Source organism: Danio aesculapii, chromosome 17, assembly GCF_903798145.1.
Source record: "Danio aesculapii chromosome 17, fDanAes4.1, whole genome shotgun sequence".
In the NCBI taxonomy this organism is placed as follows: domain Eukaryota; kingdom Metazoa; phylum Chordata; class Actinopteri; order Cypriniformes; family Danionidae; genus Danio; species Danio aesculapii.
Genome location: NC_079451.1, coordinates 12,811,309 through 12,827,987, shown reverse-complemented (window position 1 = coordinate 12,827,987; position 16,679 = coordinate 12,811,309). Strand labels below are relative to the sequence as shown.

The window sequence follows — 16,679 nt, the reverse complement described above, 5'->3', positions numbered from 1 at the left end:
CATCCTTTTATGACCACAGTGTACCCATCTTCCGATGGCTACTTCCAGCAGGATAACACTCCATGTCATAAAGCATGAATCATCCAGACTGGTTTCTTGAACATGCTAATGAGTTCACTGTACTCAAATGGTGTCTAAGTCACCGGATCAATCAATCCAATGGAGCACCTTTGGGATGTGGTGGAACGGAAGATTCGGATCATGGATGTGTAGCAGACAAATCTGCAGCAAATGCATGATGGTATCATGTCAATATGGACTAAAATCTCTGAGGAATATTTCCAGTACCTTGTTGAATCTATGCCACGAAAGAATAAGGCAGTTCTGAAGGCAAAAGGAGGTCCAACCCGGTGCTAGTAAGGTGTACCTAATAAAGTGGCCGGTAAATGTATATTAACTATGTTGTTTCTATTAACTGCATTTGGCGGCCCACCTGCAATAAAGTCACGGCTCGCAGATAGAAAACCACTGGTCTACAATATTCTGACTGATTAAAGTAATTTGTTTAATTTAAAATAAAGAACAACATACTTAAAAAAGCAATTGTAAGAACTGTCATTAACAAAGGTAATTAAAATGACCATTGCAAATCAATTCTAGTTCATGTTTAAAGGATGTCATTTACCATGTACAAAGTGTGTCAATTTATACAATCCTGAAAACTTTCAGGAATAAGAATCTGAGTTGTGGGAGAGTGTTTGGGATTGCAGACAGAACAGTCCAGAATCCTGGCTTGAAATCAGCACTGTGCAATGTGTTGATTTGCAAAGCTGAATGTCTGAATGTGGTGTTTGTGACAGAGGATGTATAAAGCAGGTGTGCTGTACGTCTCCCATGTGAACACACCAGCAACAGGAAGATCAGTCTTCATTCAGCACACCAACACAGGATGAACAAGCTTGTCTGCACAGGAACAAGGATGAACACAAAAAGTCAACATCTGTGGTGTGGGATTACTTTGGATACAGCAAGGCTGATGTATCACAGAAACAGGCAATTTGTAAGACCTGTCAGTAACACATTGCGTCTAAAAACCTGTTGAAAGCACGAGGCGTGTCACTTCTGTCAGCATTTTCAACGTGCTTTGCACTTGTGCTCCTTTGCCATTGCTGGGCAATGAACTGTTACCTCAGAGGATGACAAACTAACAAAACATTGCTGCAGTTCCGATACGTTTTCACTAGGCTTTCATACTAGGTGTGCATGGAATACACGTGCCTCCATTTGAAATAATGAACTGCAAATATTTATGGACATTTATTATGGACATTTTTACTCTCTATGTATAACATTTAAAAATGAAAATGCAGAATCATGAAAAAAGTTACAGTAAAATAACAGCAGCAGTAGTTGCCAGAATAAAAAAAAACTGAAAAAACTAAAAACTGTAAAAGATTCTAAAGCAACCTACTATATTTCATTAATTTATAGTGTTAATACACCCAGTAGAAACATCTACACATTGTAAACACAAAACACAACCAAAAGCATGTGGTCAGGAGAAAGTCATATAACGAACCCACAAGCTGAGAACCATACTAATATGTAGAAGGTGCTTAGTGTCATCCACACAAATACCAGATCAACATTAGATGTAGCATAATGTCTAAAGTGCATCACTGATTAAAGAAAAAAAAAAACAACTAAAAAGAACCATAGCAATGTCAACAAAAAAGCAGAAAAGTCAATGTTATGCAGGGAATTCTACTGTTGGAAAGCCATTTTTGTATATTCACCTTGCATATCAAGGAAACTTACTGTTTACCACATTGTAGATTTTGACTGGAGAATTTTTACTGTTACAACATCAGCCATTTTTACAGTGTTCACAAAAACCCTTGTTAATATGTCATAAATTAATGTAAAGAGTGAAAATGCATGTGTAACTGAAAATCAGATCTTTGTCAATCAGCTCTTAAAGTGACAGTATGTTATATTTATAATGATCACTGCAAACTAAGCTGCGGCATTCATTATACAAACATATATGTACAACAAAATAATCCAAATATGTTAAAAAAAACTATTTTATGCTATCCGATGCTAATAACTTTTACAAAGGTGCCTTGTCAGAGTCTTAAACAAGATAATTAGTTGTTAATAAATGATCCATTTAAAAAAATTATTCATAGATCATTATGACGAGTCATTATGGTTTTACCTCAGCTCTTGTGTTCTTTCATTTTCTACATAGCACTCGCAGCAAGATCAGGTGAGTGTTATGAGAAGTAATATGACTGCCACTGCCATATCAGGCTTTGGTGAAAGTCTGATTATTTTACCTGCAAAGAGGGACGATAGTGATATTCAAAGACATTTTATTAGACATTTAATTCCTTATTATGAAGGAAATATGCTGCGTACTATCACTCCGCCTGGTGCAGGCATTTTAGGCAGCAGATTTCCTTGACTATTACACCAGAGTGATTGTTTCAAGCATTATTGATCTAGAATAGTAACTTTCCCATTGGTCTTATTACACAACTACAGAGGCCTCAAGCTTATTATCAAAACTTTTTTGGGGAATTTTTTTCAATGAAATGATAATGGTCAAACCCAATTCAATGAATTATGCTAAACTAAGCTAATAGTGACCATGCCAGAACAAAAAAAAATTCTGAATGGTTTCAAAAATGATTCGTTAAATGTTTAACTCCAGGCTTGTAAAATTAGCTTTTTTCAAAAAAATTAAAAAAGGGTGGAGTGTTCCTTTAACGCGCAGTTTGTTTCATCTGAAATTTATGTATTTACTCTCTTACACACTCTCTTACACTAACTTACACACATTCATACACTACAAACAATATATTTAATCCAATTAACCTATACTGCATGTCTGGGAGCGAAACAGAAGCAGAAAATGCACCACATAGAAATGCCAACAGGCCCAACTGGGATTCAAACCAGCGACCTTCTTGCTGTGAGGCAACAGGGATAACAACTGAGCCAACTGGCCCAACAGGGAATCTAACCACTAACCTACAACAAGTGCTAACCACTGAGTCACTGTGCCACTTATTATTTAAAAATTATTTAACAACTGTAGAACAACTGTTTTTTATTTAAACTGAAATTTAAAGTTTTGACTGCATCATGTTCTTGTGGAAGCTCCAAGACTTTTGATGAAACAAACTATTTAAAGTAGAAAATAGTTTACGTGAAATGCATGCAACACATTCTAAATGTCAAAAAAGGGAGTATGCTGGAGTTTGGTAGAGATGGTGTTGTTTTAACACTTCTGTCACATACAGCAAGAGCTCAACTTACCAGACAGGACGACCTCTATCAGATCTCCCTCATGGATCTCCTCTGCTGATGTTAACCGCTGGAGGATGTTGTCTGAGTTCAGATCGTGCCGGAAGAGCAAGATCTTATCATACAAGCCAAAAAATCCACATTCTGGGAACTGTGGAGAAAAGGAGGAGATTTTTTATTAATAATTGCATCAATAAATAAAAGAAATGCATTTGTATTTTTTTATTATATATATATATATATATATATATATATATATATATATATATATATAATATATAATATATATATATATATATATATATATATATATATATATATATATATATATATATATATATAATATATATATATATATATATATATATATATATATATATATATATATATATATATATATATATATATATATATATATATATATATATATATATATATGCAAATTTTTAAATGAATTTTATCGGTGCTTAAGTCAGAATTTCACAATCATTAACGGATGGGACTTTTTTTTCACGATTATTTTTCTTAAAACCACTCGTGTCAATTTTTAGAGTCTCAAATTGTTATGAAGCGGACAGGAGACAGAGGTAAGGAAACGTTAGGGTGTTTATTAAATGACAACAAGGAGCACATGAAGGATAGCCAGGAGGATCAGGAATGATGTTGGGGTCTTTTCCTCCGTGGCTGGGTAACAGGAATACACGAGGATGGACAGCACACACCAGATACAGCTGACAGAGGATGACACAGACTTGGAAGGACTGGAAGACAGGACGATTCGGGAGGACCAGGAAGACTAGGAGGAATACAAAGAGAACAGGTAAGTAAATCGTTTGTTTTAGCTGAGGATGACTACGCTGAGTGGTCGCTCAGTTGTCCGCTTTCGTCGAGACGAGCCCGGACAATGAGCGACTGGAGTGCTGTGCTTTTATCTGGTGCTCGTGAATGTGATGCAGCTGTGTGCTCATTAGAAGTCAGGTGATGGTGATCTTCGTGAGTGGGGGTCGTGAGAGCCTGACCAATCCATGACAGTACCCCCCTCCCCAGGGCCCGCTCCTGAGGGCCGACACCTCCGACGCCGTGGTGGTCTCCCTCTGCCTCTAGGCGCTGGGAACTCAGGGTGGCTCTCATGAAACTCCACCATGAGACTAGGATCGAGAATATCAGCTCTGGGAACCCATGTCCTTTCTTCGGGGCCGTACCCTTCCCAGTCCACCAGGTACTCCAACTGGCCACCACGACGTCGGGAACGCAAGATCTCCTTCACTGCGTAGACGGCTCCTTCTTCTAGGAGCAGTGGAGGAGGGGGTTCCTCTTCGTGGTCAGGCTCTGTGGAGGGAAGAACAGGATCGTGATAGGGTTTCAGGAGTGATACGTGGAATGTAGGGTGAATACGGTAGTGAGAGGGTAATTGTAGTTTGTAGGTGACGGGGTTAACCTGTTCCACGATGGTGAAGGGACCAACAAATCGGGGACTTAACTTGCGAGAGGGCAGTCGCATGCGTATGTCCCGGGTGGATAGCCACACCTTTTGTCCGGGTGTGTATCTGGGTTCTTCAGACCTTCTCCTATCGGCGGTTACCTTGCTTCGACGGACTGCCCTCTGCAGATGTTGATGAGCCTCGTCCCAGACTCTCTCGCTCTCCCGGAACCAGTGATCCACTGCGGGGACATCAGATGGTTCGCCATCCCAGGGAAAGAGCGGTGGTTGGAAGCCCAGGACGCACTGGAATGGCGTGAGTCCGGTGGAGGGTTGCCGCAGTGAATTTTGGGCATATTCTGCCCAGCCCAAATACTGGCTCCAGGAGTTCTGGTGACCACTGCAGAAGGTCCTCAGGAACCGTCCCACCTCCTGAATCTTCCTCTCTGTCTGCCCGTTGGTTTGGGGATGATATCCAGAAGAGAGGCTGACGGCCACACCTAGGAGCTTGAAGAAGGCTTTCCATAGACGTGAGATGAACTGTGGACCTCTGTCCGACACAATATCTTCTGGAATACCAAATGACCTGAAGACTTGATTAAAGATATTGTCGGCAGTTTCAAAGGCTGTGGGAAGACCTTTCAGAGGGATTAGTTTGACAAACTTTGAGAATCTATCTACTATGACTAGAATACAGGTATTACCTTCTGACGAAGGGAGGTCAGTGATAAAGTCCACTCCTAGGTGTGACCAGGGACGGTTCGGAATCGGCAAGGGATGGAGCTTTCCAGCGGGTAGATGACGTGGGCTCTTGGATTGGGCACAGTCCTTACAGCCCTGAACATATTGCCTCACATCCCTTGCCATGTTTGGCCACCAGAATCGTTGGGATACTAGCGAGAGAGTATTGTTGATCCCTGGATGTCCAGTGCCTAGCGAGGTATGTAAGGAGTGGATCAGATCTACCCGGTGTTCAGGTGGTATGAACTGCCGATGAGGAGGGCATCCCGGCGGAGCAGGGGCTTCCGGAGTGGCAACGACTGGAGGAGCGTTCCAGGTGATCGGACAAATGGAGATGTGTTCGGGAAGAATCTTCGTTGGGAGTTCTTCATGATCGTGATGCTCGTGTAAACGAGAGAGAGCGTCTGCTCTTAGATTCTTGGGTCCTGGACGATAGGAAATGGAGAAATCAAAACGTGAGAAGAAAAGTGACCATCTGGCTTGACGTGGACATAGTCTCTTGGCCTCTTTGATGTATTGGAGGTTTTTGTGATCTGTGATCACCTGGAACGGATGTTTGGCTCCCTCCAACCAGTGACGCCACTCCTCCAAGGCTAGCTTGATTGCTAGAAGCTCCCTGTCTCCTATGCTGTAATTCTGCTCCGCCGGGCTCAACTTCCGAGAGAAATAGGCACAGGGATGCAGTCGGGGCGGTGTATCATGATGTTGAGATAATACTGCCCCGACGCCGGTGGTGGATGCGTCCACTTCCACCACGAAAGGAAGATTTGGGTCAGGATGAGTCAGGAGTGGGGCCCTTGTGAACTCCTTCTTAAGAAGGCGGAAGGCTGCGGCTGCTTCTTTGGTCCACTCCAGTCCTTTGGGTTTACCCTTGAGGAGATTAGTGAGAGGTGATGTAATCCTGCTGTAGTCCTTGATAAACCGTCTATAAAAGTTAGCAAACCCAAGAAACCTCTGGAGCTCCTTAATGGAAGTGGGTTCTGACCAGGATAGAACAGCCTCAATTTTCTTCCCATCCATACGTATACCGGTTTGGTCAATGATGTATCCCAAGAAATGAATCGACTTCTGGTGGAATGAGCATTTCACCGCTTTGAGGTAGAGGTGATGTTCTCTCAATGTGTGTAGGACCTCCGCAACGTGTTGGCGATGTTCGGCCTCACTCCGGGAGTAAATGAGGATGTCATCTATGTACACTATTACACAGTGGTGAAGAAACTCCCGGAGGACTTCATGAATGAAGTTTTGGAATACGGAGGGGGCGTTGACCAGACCGTAAGGCATGACCTCATATTCATAGTGGCCAGTAGGGGTCACGAATGCTGTCTTCCATTGGTCCCCCTCACGTATTCTTATCAGATTATACGCGCTGCGGAGGTCCAATTTAGTGAAGACTTTAGCTTCTCGGAGCTGTTCCAAAGCGGCTGGTACCAGAGGAAGGGGATATCGGTATTTTACTGTACCGTTATTTAGGACCCTGTAGTCGATGCATGGACGCAGCCCTCCGTCCTTCTTGGCCACAAAGAAGAAGCTTGAGGCGGCTGGTGATTTTGAGTGACGTATGTACCCCTGACTCAGAGCCTCCCTTATGTAATCTTCCATTGCCTGATTCTCTGGAAGCGAGAGCGGGTAGATCCTACCTCTTGGCAACTGGGCATCTGGAACTAGGTCGATCGCGCAGTCCCATGGCCGATGCGGCGGTAGCTGGGAAGCTCTCTTGATGTAACAACCCCACTTGAAGAAGGATGTCTTCGCATTGTCGATGGATACGGGTCGAAGATCGAGTGCACTGGGTTATCGGTTGTATCTGGTATATATGCGAGGACGCCTCAGTACGGAGGTGGAGTTGACGACAGAGGGATTGGGAGATGAAGTTCCCTGCTGACCCGGAGTCGATGAGGGCTGTGACAAGGAGAGAAATAGAGGCAGTAGTTATTTGTACGGTGGTAGTAAGTGGTTTACATTGTTCAATATTCGTACTGAATACACTCACTGAAGTCCGAATGGGACGAAGGGGACACTCCATACGGGTGTGTCCACTGACACCGCAGTATAGACACAGACCCCGGGTCAGCCTCCTCTGTCGTTCCGCTGATGTCAGTCTTCCAGACTCTATTATCATGGGTTCTGGTTCTGGAGAGGCTGTTGACTCAGGCGATTGGAGGAGTGCAGACGAGGGGGTGATGGTGTCCTGTTGATAGGAACGGAGACGATCGGAACATCGGAGAGAATGTTGGATGAATCTCTCCAGACCCATTGTATCATCTAATGTGGCCAGTTGGATTCGGAGAGTGGGTTCCAAGCCGAGCCGGTACGTGGTCAACAACGATCTCTCATTCCATCCACTTGCAGCTGCTAGAGTGCGAAACCGGAGAGCATATTCCTGTGTAGATAGAGTACCTTGCTTTAGATGATACAGCTGCTCTCCAGCGGCTACTTCCCCATCAGAACGTCCAAACACCTCTTTGAAATACTCCGTGAAGGTAGTGATGGAATTCATGACCGGCCCGGCTTGGTTCCAGATCGTCTCAGCCCATTTAAGTGCAGGTCCAGAGAGTAGAGATACGATGTAGGCGATCTTCGACTTATCTGTGGGATATAGAGAAGGTTGCATTTCGAATATGAGGGAACATTGTAACAGAAAACCATTGCACTCCCCCGCTCCGCCTGAGTAGGGCGCTGGTCGGGCCATGGGACTGGAAGGAAGGGCCGAAGAAGAAACTGTGGAGGCGGAAGTGCTCGGTGCTGGTGGTGCGTTGGAAAGTGGAGCTGGTGGCTGTAGAATCCGCTTCAACTGGTCCACCAGCTCTTGAAGGTGATCGGGGGTGCTCATGTTGTCGTCGTTATGGGTCCGGGCTTCTGTTATGAAGCGGACAGGAGACAGAGGTAAGGAAACGTTAGGGTGTTTATTAAATGACAACAAGGAGCACATGAAGGATAGCCAGGAGGATCAGGAATGATGTTGGGGTCTTTTCCTCCGTGGCTGGGTAACAGGAATACACGAGGATGGACAGCACACACCAGATACAGCTGACAGAGGATGACACAGACTTGGAAGGACTGGAAGACAGGACGATTCGGGAGGACCAGGAAGACTAGGAGGAATACAAAGAGAACAGGTAAGTAAATCGTTTGTTTTAGCTGAGGATGACTACGCTGAGTGGTCGCTCAGTTGTCCGCTTTCGTCGAGACGAGCCCGGACAATGAGCGACTGGAGTGCTGTGCTTTTATCTGGTGCTCGTGAATGTGATGCAGCTGTGTGCTCATTAGAAGTCAGGTGATGGTGATCTTCGTGAGTGGGGGTCGTGAGAGCCTGACCAATCCATGACACAAATCTGAGGGTACAAAAATAACCTAAATATTTAAAAAAATATATGCTTTTAAAGTTATCCAGATTCAATTCTTAGCAATGCATATTATTAATCACCAATTGAGTTTTATATATTATATTTAATAACATGATCTTTACTCAATATTAAAATATTTTTTGGACTTATGTGATGTATTTTAGTCTTATTGCCAAAATACACTTGTGTAACAAAAGACTGGCTTTGTGGTGCAAATTCACAAATATTAACTATCTATAGAGTGTGTTGATATGTAAGAGAGGGAGAGCGAAATGATATGAGAGACATTAAAGTTGCATCAATATGAATATTAGCATCCATTACACAATAAAGTCTGAGCAGTAAATGTCACCCCTGACAAATCAGAATTAGTATCCACGGATGCATATAATAACATGCGACCATGAATCTAATTCCTGTGCTGGAGCCAAAGACAACATGTTAAGAGAAAGTCTGAAAAAGAAAGATCCAGGCTGTGTTTTTCAGCAATGGCTCCCTCAAAGGAGATTACTGAAGCCGGGAGGCATGTGGAGCAGAGCAGAAAAACATCTGCTGAAATCAAGCCCACAGAGATGAGTCACACTACTGTTCTTCACTTCCCCCAGAATACAGAAAAAACACTCTGCTATGAGATACAGACCCTATTAACATCCATTATGTGACTTATGTAACAATAAAAAATACAATTTTAAAGGGCACGTAAGTTACCCCTTTTTTCATATTTAATAAAGTCTTTTGTGTCCCCAGAATGTGTCTGTAAAGTTTCAGTTCAAAACACGCATCAGATTAATTATTATAGCTGTTTGAAGAGTCTATATTATAGCTGGAAAAAAGTTTTTGCTCTTTTTTTGTTCTGGCCCTTTAAGGCTAGTCCTCCCCACCCACTGTTCCCACGTGCCTGTCAGCAATTGCCGCCCTCGGCTGCCTCAGGAAGCAGATCTCACGTAACGTGTGTGAGAAATACTACAGTAAGAACTTTAACAATCAGTATTTGATGCATTTTTGTGGCATTGCAACAATGAGTCACACACAATGTTATTACAAAGTTCACGCACACACACAGCGAGGACACAAACACATAGCGCAGACACAAGCTTAAGCTTTGCACTCGTTTTGCATGAATGTGTGACATGATACTGGTAATATACACTGCTGTATGGATATCTGTTATGTTAATGTACAAAATAAACCCGATTTAACGTGCACAAACCGCGATTGAAGCGTCTTCTTTTATAGTTGTTCTGACACGCGGCTGTGCTGATGAAGTGAATCTGAAGTGAATCGCTATAATTCATTACACTTATGCTCTGTTTTAAAACATTTTAAATTGTAAAACTCACTCTTGATCACGTTTGATGATGAATGATGAACCTAGCGAACTGAACACACCTTTTATTCCTGGCTGCTTTGCGCTTGTCCTCTCTTGTTGATACGATTATACACTTGACTACCGGACATGTTAATGCACACAGCTGTCAATCAATATTGGTGGGCGGGGGGACCGCACTCCAACGTAAAGTTGCAGTCAATCTGAAAACCGCTCCAACTGGTCCACCGTTTTGAAAAAAAAGGACTGGGTGTGTTTATTTCACCCCAATATGACAGTTTATACACTATATTTACACACATTTCTGTCCTAACAGCTTGAAAAATACATTTTTCACCATAGGTGCCCTTTAACACGTGTAAGAATATATGCTGAAAATAGAGCAAAATATCTGGACCAAAAGCTTCTTTACTGTAAAGTTTATGTTGTTACCTTGTAAATTAAAGCTGCATGCAGCATTGGAAGGGATCTGGCACCTGGGCTCACCCTTGCCTTGTGACCTTAGGAGAACAGGGGTGTCAAACTAAGTTCATTGAGGTCCACAGCTCTGCACAGTTTAGCTTTAAGCCTAATTAAACACATTTTAACAAACTAACTTGAGTACTTAAGGCTTGTTTGGAAATAACAGGGAAGTGTGTTGGAGCATGGTTGAAATTAAACTCTGCAGCACTAAGGCCCTAAGAACTAAGGACCAAGTCTGACACCTTTGCCTTAGTATGACAAAAAACATTGTGCAATATGTATTTAAGTTGGTAAATATACAAAAGAACATGACAAAGTGATTGATTAGTGTCAAACTAATCTTTCATTTCCCAGCAGGCAGTGCTTTGACTGTAACTTGTGCCTGTAACTATTGGCACATTTCCAAGACAGGACTCTTGCATGCAAACGTAGCTCAAAGGGTACTTTATAAGTGCATAGCTTACCATCAAGCCATTTTGTCAGACCAAGTTCTGAAACCCCTATCAGACATAGTTTTACTACTTCTAGCGCATGTGCAAGTTTTGCATAGAAACCTCCTATTCTAACCAACTGGAATAAGAACCTTGCAGCCTTAATAAAATTAATTGGTAACACTTTATACTAACTACACACTATTAATCATTTACTAAGCATTAGCGTTTAGTGAATTCATTATCTGTTAAGCATTAACTCTACATTAATAAGCGTTAGTAAGCAGTTTATAACTGCAACTACAACTGCTGTATTCTTGACATAACCATATTTATAATGTGTTTAATAATTGTACTTTCATACTTTGTTAATGATTTATTTTTCATTATTAAATGAAGTATTGCATTATTTATAAACCATTTGTATTTGAGAGTAGTTGGTGGTTTTTAACATAATTCAGAATGAGTTAGTAAATGATTAGTAAACTATAGAAATCAACGTTTATATATCTTATTATTCAGGCATATAGTAATGGCTACTATGTATGTTAATAAATGCTTTATCAACTCAACTTCATGCAGTTTTGTGACCTAATCTAAAGTGAGGACTATTTATGCTTTATAAATCCCTTATAAATGACAATTAAAGGCTCAGTAACAAATGAACAATACATCTTTGTAATCTTATTTAAAAAGTAAAATTACTGTAAAGTATAAACATTGCTGAATAACTGGAGGGTCAAAATATGACAAAAAATTGGATAAAACAACAACAATATAATAATTTAACAATATAATAGGATGCAATATTTAAACTGTACAGTGATTTTATTTTAGATAATGTTGCAAAGATATTTTTTTTATTTGATACAGTTTCATTTGTGTATCTTCAAACAAATAGAAATGAATGTCGTTTATGTTCTTTTTTTCCCGTTTAGACTATAACTGAGCCTTTAATTGCCATTTATAAGAGATTTATAAAGCATGAATAGTCCTCACTTAAGATTAGGTCACAAAACTGGATGAAGTTGAGTCAATAAAACATTTATTAACATTCAAATTAACTATTATTATATGCCTGAATAATAAGAATTAGATATGTTTCATTAATAAGAAACGTTAATTTGAATAGTTTATTTACTAACTCATTCTGAATGATCTTAAAAACCAACTAACTATACATAAATAACTGGTGTGTAAATAATGCAATGCTTAATTTAATAATGAAAAATAAATCATTAACAAAGTATGAAAGTACAAGTATTAAACACATTATAAATGTGGTTATAAGTCATGAATAGAGCATTTGTAGCTGCAGTTATAAACTGCTTACTAACGCTTATTAATGTAGAGTTAATGCTTAGCAGATAATGAATTCACTATTTGCTAATGCTCATAGTGTGTAGTTATTATAGTGTTACCAATTAATTTTATGATAAATATTTTATTCAGTTATGCTTAATTTGATGTGTTCCTTATTAACTGTTTGTAGAACTTACTGGTCATAAAGCATCTAAGTTTAACTTCTCAAAGTTTACCCTGCATCATTTTTTTTTCAGCTTCACTATGGTCACAACATGTAATAGTCAAGCTTGAACATCAGCTGTGACTAAACATTGTATAGAGGAAAGCATAAGCATTCCTACATGCAGCAATCAGACAGTCAGAGGTGAGAAGTCCTGTCAGGATATGATGATCACAGCCAAATCTGAGGTATTTCCTCTTATCGGGAATTAACAAACAGCCTCCAAACCAGAATCATTCACACAGCTCTGGAATCTATGCCATCTGCAGTGGGTTTCAAACCCACAGGGTTTTTGGGAACATTTAGACGAAGAATCACTGCATATGTGAAGGCAAATTTGTATAGAGCTTCTCACAATACACATTGTTTCAAAGCAGCTTTACAGGAAACCAAGTCATTGGAGTGACGTCATTCTTGTTGTTACAGTTACTGTGGCTTCATTGCTAGTGTTTAGAGCTCTGTCATATGGATTTGTAATTTCCATTTTTATCATAAAATGCATACCGATTCATTACTATTTTTCTTTTTTACAGTGAGTGAAAGCACCCTTTATACCATTTTACAAATATATCTACTTGAAATGTTTTGTTTCTCAAGCACCTGCTTTTAAAATGATTTTGGGGCTTGTAAATCCAAGTACATTTTACAAATAAATCATATTTTGTCTTTTTACTTCAAAATGTCACGTTTAATTCAATAAGCTACTTAATATATTTTTTTTTAATTGTGCTTAAAATACAATAGCAAATTCACATGCCCAAGTAATATTTACTTAGTGTTTCGTAATATATTGAACTATGCAAAAAAGACATACGCAAGTAAAACTTACTCCACAAAGTCAGGAAGTCTATGCGCATGCCCTCTCTTTTTCAAACTTGGCAAGTGGAGCAGATGAGAGCAACCAAAAATTTCCTCACCAAGACTGATGTGATATTTTTTTTATTGATTTTTTTTATTGATCAATTTGGTTTTGTTTGCAGAAAGGTATAGAGCCCCTGTCTGCAGTTTTGAGGGAATGCATGATGTTATTTGAGCGAGTTTGCTAAAGATCCGATTAGCCTAAGTATATTAGCAAAACATCTGTGTCTAAAACAACTGTGTTGCATTCTAAATATAATGCACAGAGAAGTACAATCTAAAATGAACTTAAAAATTATTTTTTACAGATAAGAGTGTTCAAGCATAGCGGTAAATTGCAATAAGGACATAATTAACCGAACATTAAATTTAACCTCCCATGCTGTCTGCACTATAAATACAGAGATTTCTTTAGACTGGGGAGCCTCAGAACTCATTTCAACCCAGAATGATAAGTTACCTGAGCCCTGAGAGGCCAAAACATGACATAGAAAGCCGTATTTATTAATCCATCCACATTAACATATGCGAATATACTCCTTATTAAACTAGTGATATATATTCTAGTAACGTTACTACGTTCAGGCTGCCTCTATACTTGTGAACATTTATTGCTGAAAATTGAATAGAGTTCAAAATAAATTAAGTGAGTGATCAAATTTTAAATCAGTAATATCATTATATGTTCATTCAATTTTCTGACATTAACATTTCTAATATGTTCAACAGATTGCTCTCACCATTCAAGCTCATGTAAGGTAAATAGGATAACACATTTGTATAGATACACTAACATATTCAACATATGTGAGTGTGTGTGTGGTTAGCAAAAAAAGTGTTCATTTGACTACTAAATTGTAAATGTGTTACATTTTATTTCATTCATCTTAGATAAACAATGAGAACAGAAGCATAACCGCAACCCCTTGTAGTCAGCCTTTCAGCAAAAACTTTCACTTTCATTAAACCATTGCATGAATATATTGCACATCTAATTTCCAGTAGTTTCCTGACTTGTTAGATAAGCAGTTATATGTAGATGGAGATTTACACTGTTACTGGTTAAATCACCACAGAAATTTACTTTTGTTTTAATCAGCAAGTTGAAGACAAGAGATGCTGTGATCCACTGCTTTCTTACCAAGGAGAATATTCTCAGGAGCTCATTGAGGACTACCAGGTACATTAAAAATGTCTAAATTCGTTTTTATTATGGATATGCATTTTTTAAGTGTTAAAGACATGTTAGTATTTTTATCCCCAAAATTTTAAGTTTTGGCTAACTTTTAAAAACTTTAATCCCTTTATGTAACAGAGCACAGGTCTTAACATCAATACAGTCTATTAAAGCAAAAAGCAATAGATAATATTGCAACTAACAGTGCAGTATTTTAATAACTTTGAACTTATTTGTTTGTTTGACAGGATATCGAGAGACCTGCTTAAAGACTGCTTCACCAGTCGTTGTGAATATCATTGTACTGGGCATTACTACAGAAAAGGAAGATGCCAACATAGATGACCCCATCATTCTGTCTCAAAGGACTTCTTAAAGAGCCCATATTATACATGAAATAGGGTCATATTTAGGTTGTAAGGGTCTCCAACAACAGTCTAATATGCATGCAAGGTCAAAAAACACTTTGATGGTCTTATAATCTGCATTTATTTTTACCTAATTATCCCAGCGACTCCCATATGAATCGTTCAGCGATTCATTTGTACCCAAACCCCTCCTCAGCGCGAAGCTAATCTGCTCTGATTGGACCAATGACAGCCTGCTGCGATTTGTGGACACGGACAAGGCTTCAGCACGAGACAGAGTGAAATGCCCAGCAGCTAATCAACAATATAAAAGTAGTCACAGTGCATACATGCTTCATAGTGGATTTTGGCTGCCAGTGGGTGAATGTAAACACAGACGATGGACTAGAAAATACTGACGACTAACTATTTTATTGAGCAAAAAGTCCAAGAACTGGCGAGGAGATCTAGCCTGTCACAGTCTCCAAGCTCTTTTCACACACACACACACACACACACACACACACACACACACACACACACACACACACAGGGCCTGCGCGTCCATAGAGGAGCGGCTGAATAGAGAGAGCGCGGCACTCAATTATATCCGCGAATACCCGTGCGTTACACACACGAGGAGACACACACACACACACACACACACACCATACACACACAGGGCCGGCGCGTCCATAGAGGAGCGGCTGAATAGAGAGGGCGCGGTGCTCAGTTATATCCGCGAATACCCGTGCGTTACACACACGAGGAGACACACACACACACACCATACACAGGACCGGCGCGTCCATAGAGGAGCGGCTGAATTGAGAGGGCGCGGCGCTCAGTTATATCCGCGAATACCCGTGCGTTACACACACGAGGAGACACACACACACACACACACACACATTACTCCTACCCGAGGACAGACACACACGCCTAGAACGCCAGTTCAGCTTGCTGGGTGCAATTTAGACACCTCACCTCGAACCTGAGCTGAAATATTTTGAAACTTGACCGTTGCATGTGTGTAAACAGCTGAAGATCCGTAATCAAAGCGGCACGCGTCGCGTTTTCAACGTGGCTTTACACGCGATATGAGAATATAAAGAGATAACCTGATACAGCACACGCGGTTACAAGTAACAAAACACAACTAAAGACAGAATTTGCAAGCTAGAGTAAACGAGGCAACAATATTAATCGCACATACTTACACTTGTGAAATGGGAGAAGAAACTGATCCATGATGCACTGATCCATGTTCTGACAGTCTTTACTGATCCTTCCTTTAACAAACTGAAGAAGTCTTCTTTGAAAGCATATAGTTTTCAGAAGCACTCAGAACTGCTCAAGGCTGGGCTATATTGCTGATGTTTCATCTTTGATTTGACTGTCCATAATATCCATCTGCACAGCGTGACTTCATTCGACCTTTGTCTGTGTGTGTGTGAGACTTTTTTTCTGTTAGTGGGCGGGGCCGCAGGTTTCAAATCTCCCGGGTTTGCACGCCCAACTACTTGTGTTTCGTAGCTGCGTCATCACGAAACACCTAATGACTCGTTATCGAGACGACTCGTTTGAAGCACTATGAGTCGACTCTTTTATAGATGAATCAATAGTTTTAAACTTGTACACTTACAGATTTAAGCCTTAGCTGGATATTTCACTTCACTTAGAGCTATGTTACACACTACATGGAAGGGCATTTTCAAAAACCCATAATATGGGCTCTTTAAATTTGTTTATTGAAAAGTTTAATTCGAATTAAAGTACTCAATGGAAA

The 16,679-nt window shown here is 40.2% G+C and overlaps 1 protein-coding gene across 1 annotated transcript in view; it reads right to left on the bottom strand.

Moving 5' to 3' along the window:
• Positions 1-16,679, bottom strand: part of prkd3 (protein kinase D3) — a 190,374-nt gene that overhangs the window by 87,137 nt on the left and 86,558 nt on the right. Inside the window, 1 exon segment of the mRNA XM_056477312.1 lies at positions 3,268-3,406. Coding sequence (XP_056333287.1) covers positions 3,268-3,406 — 139 coding nt within the window.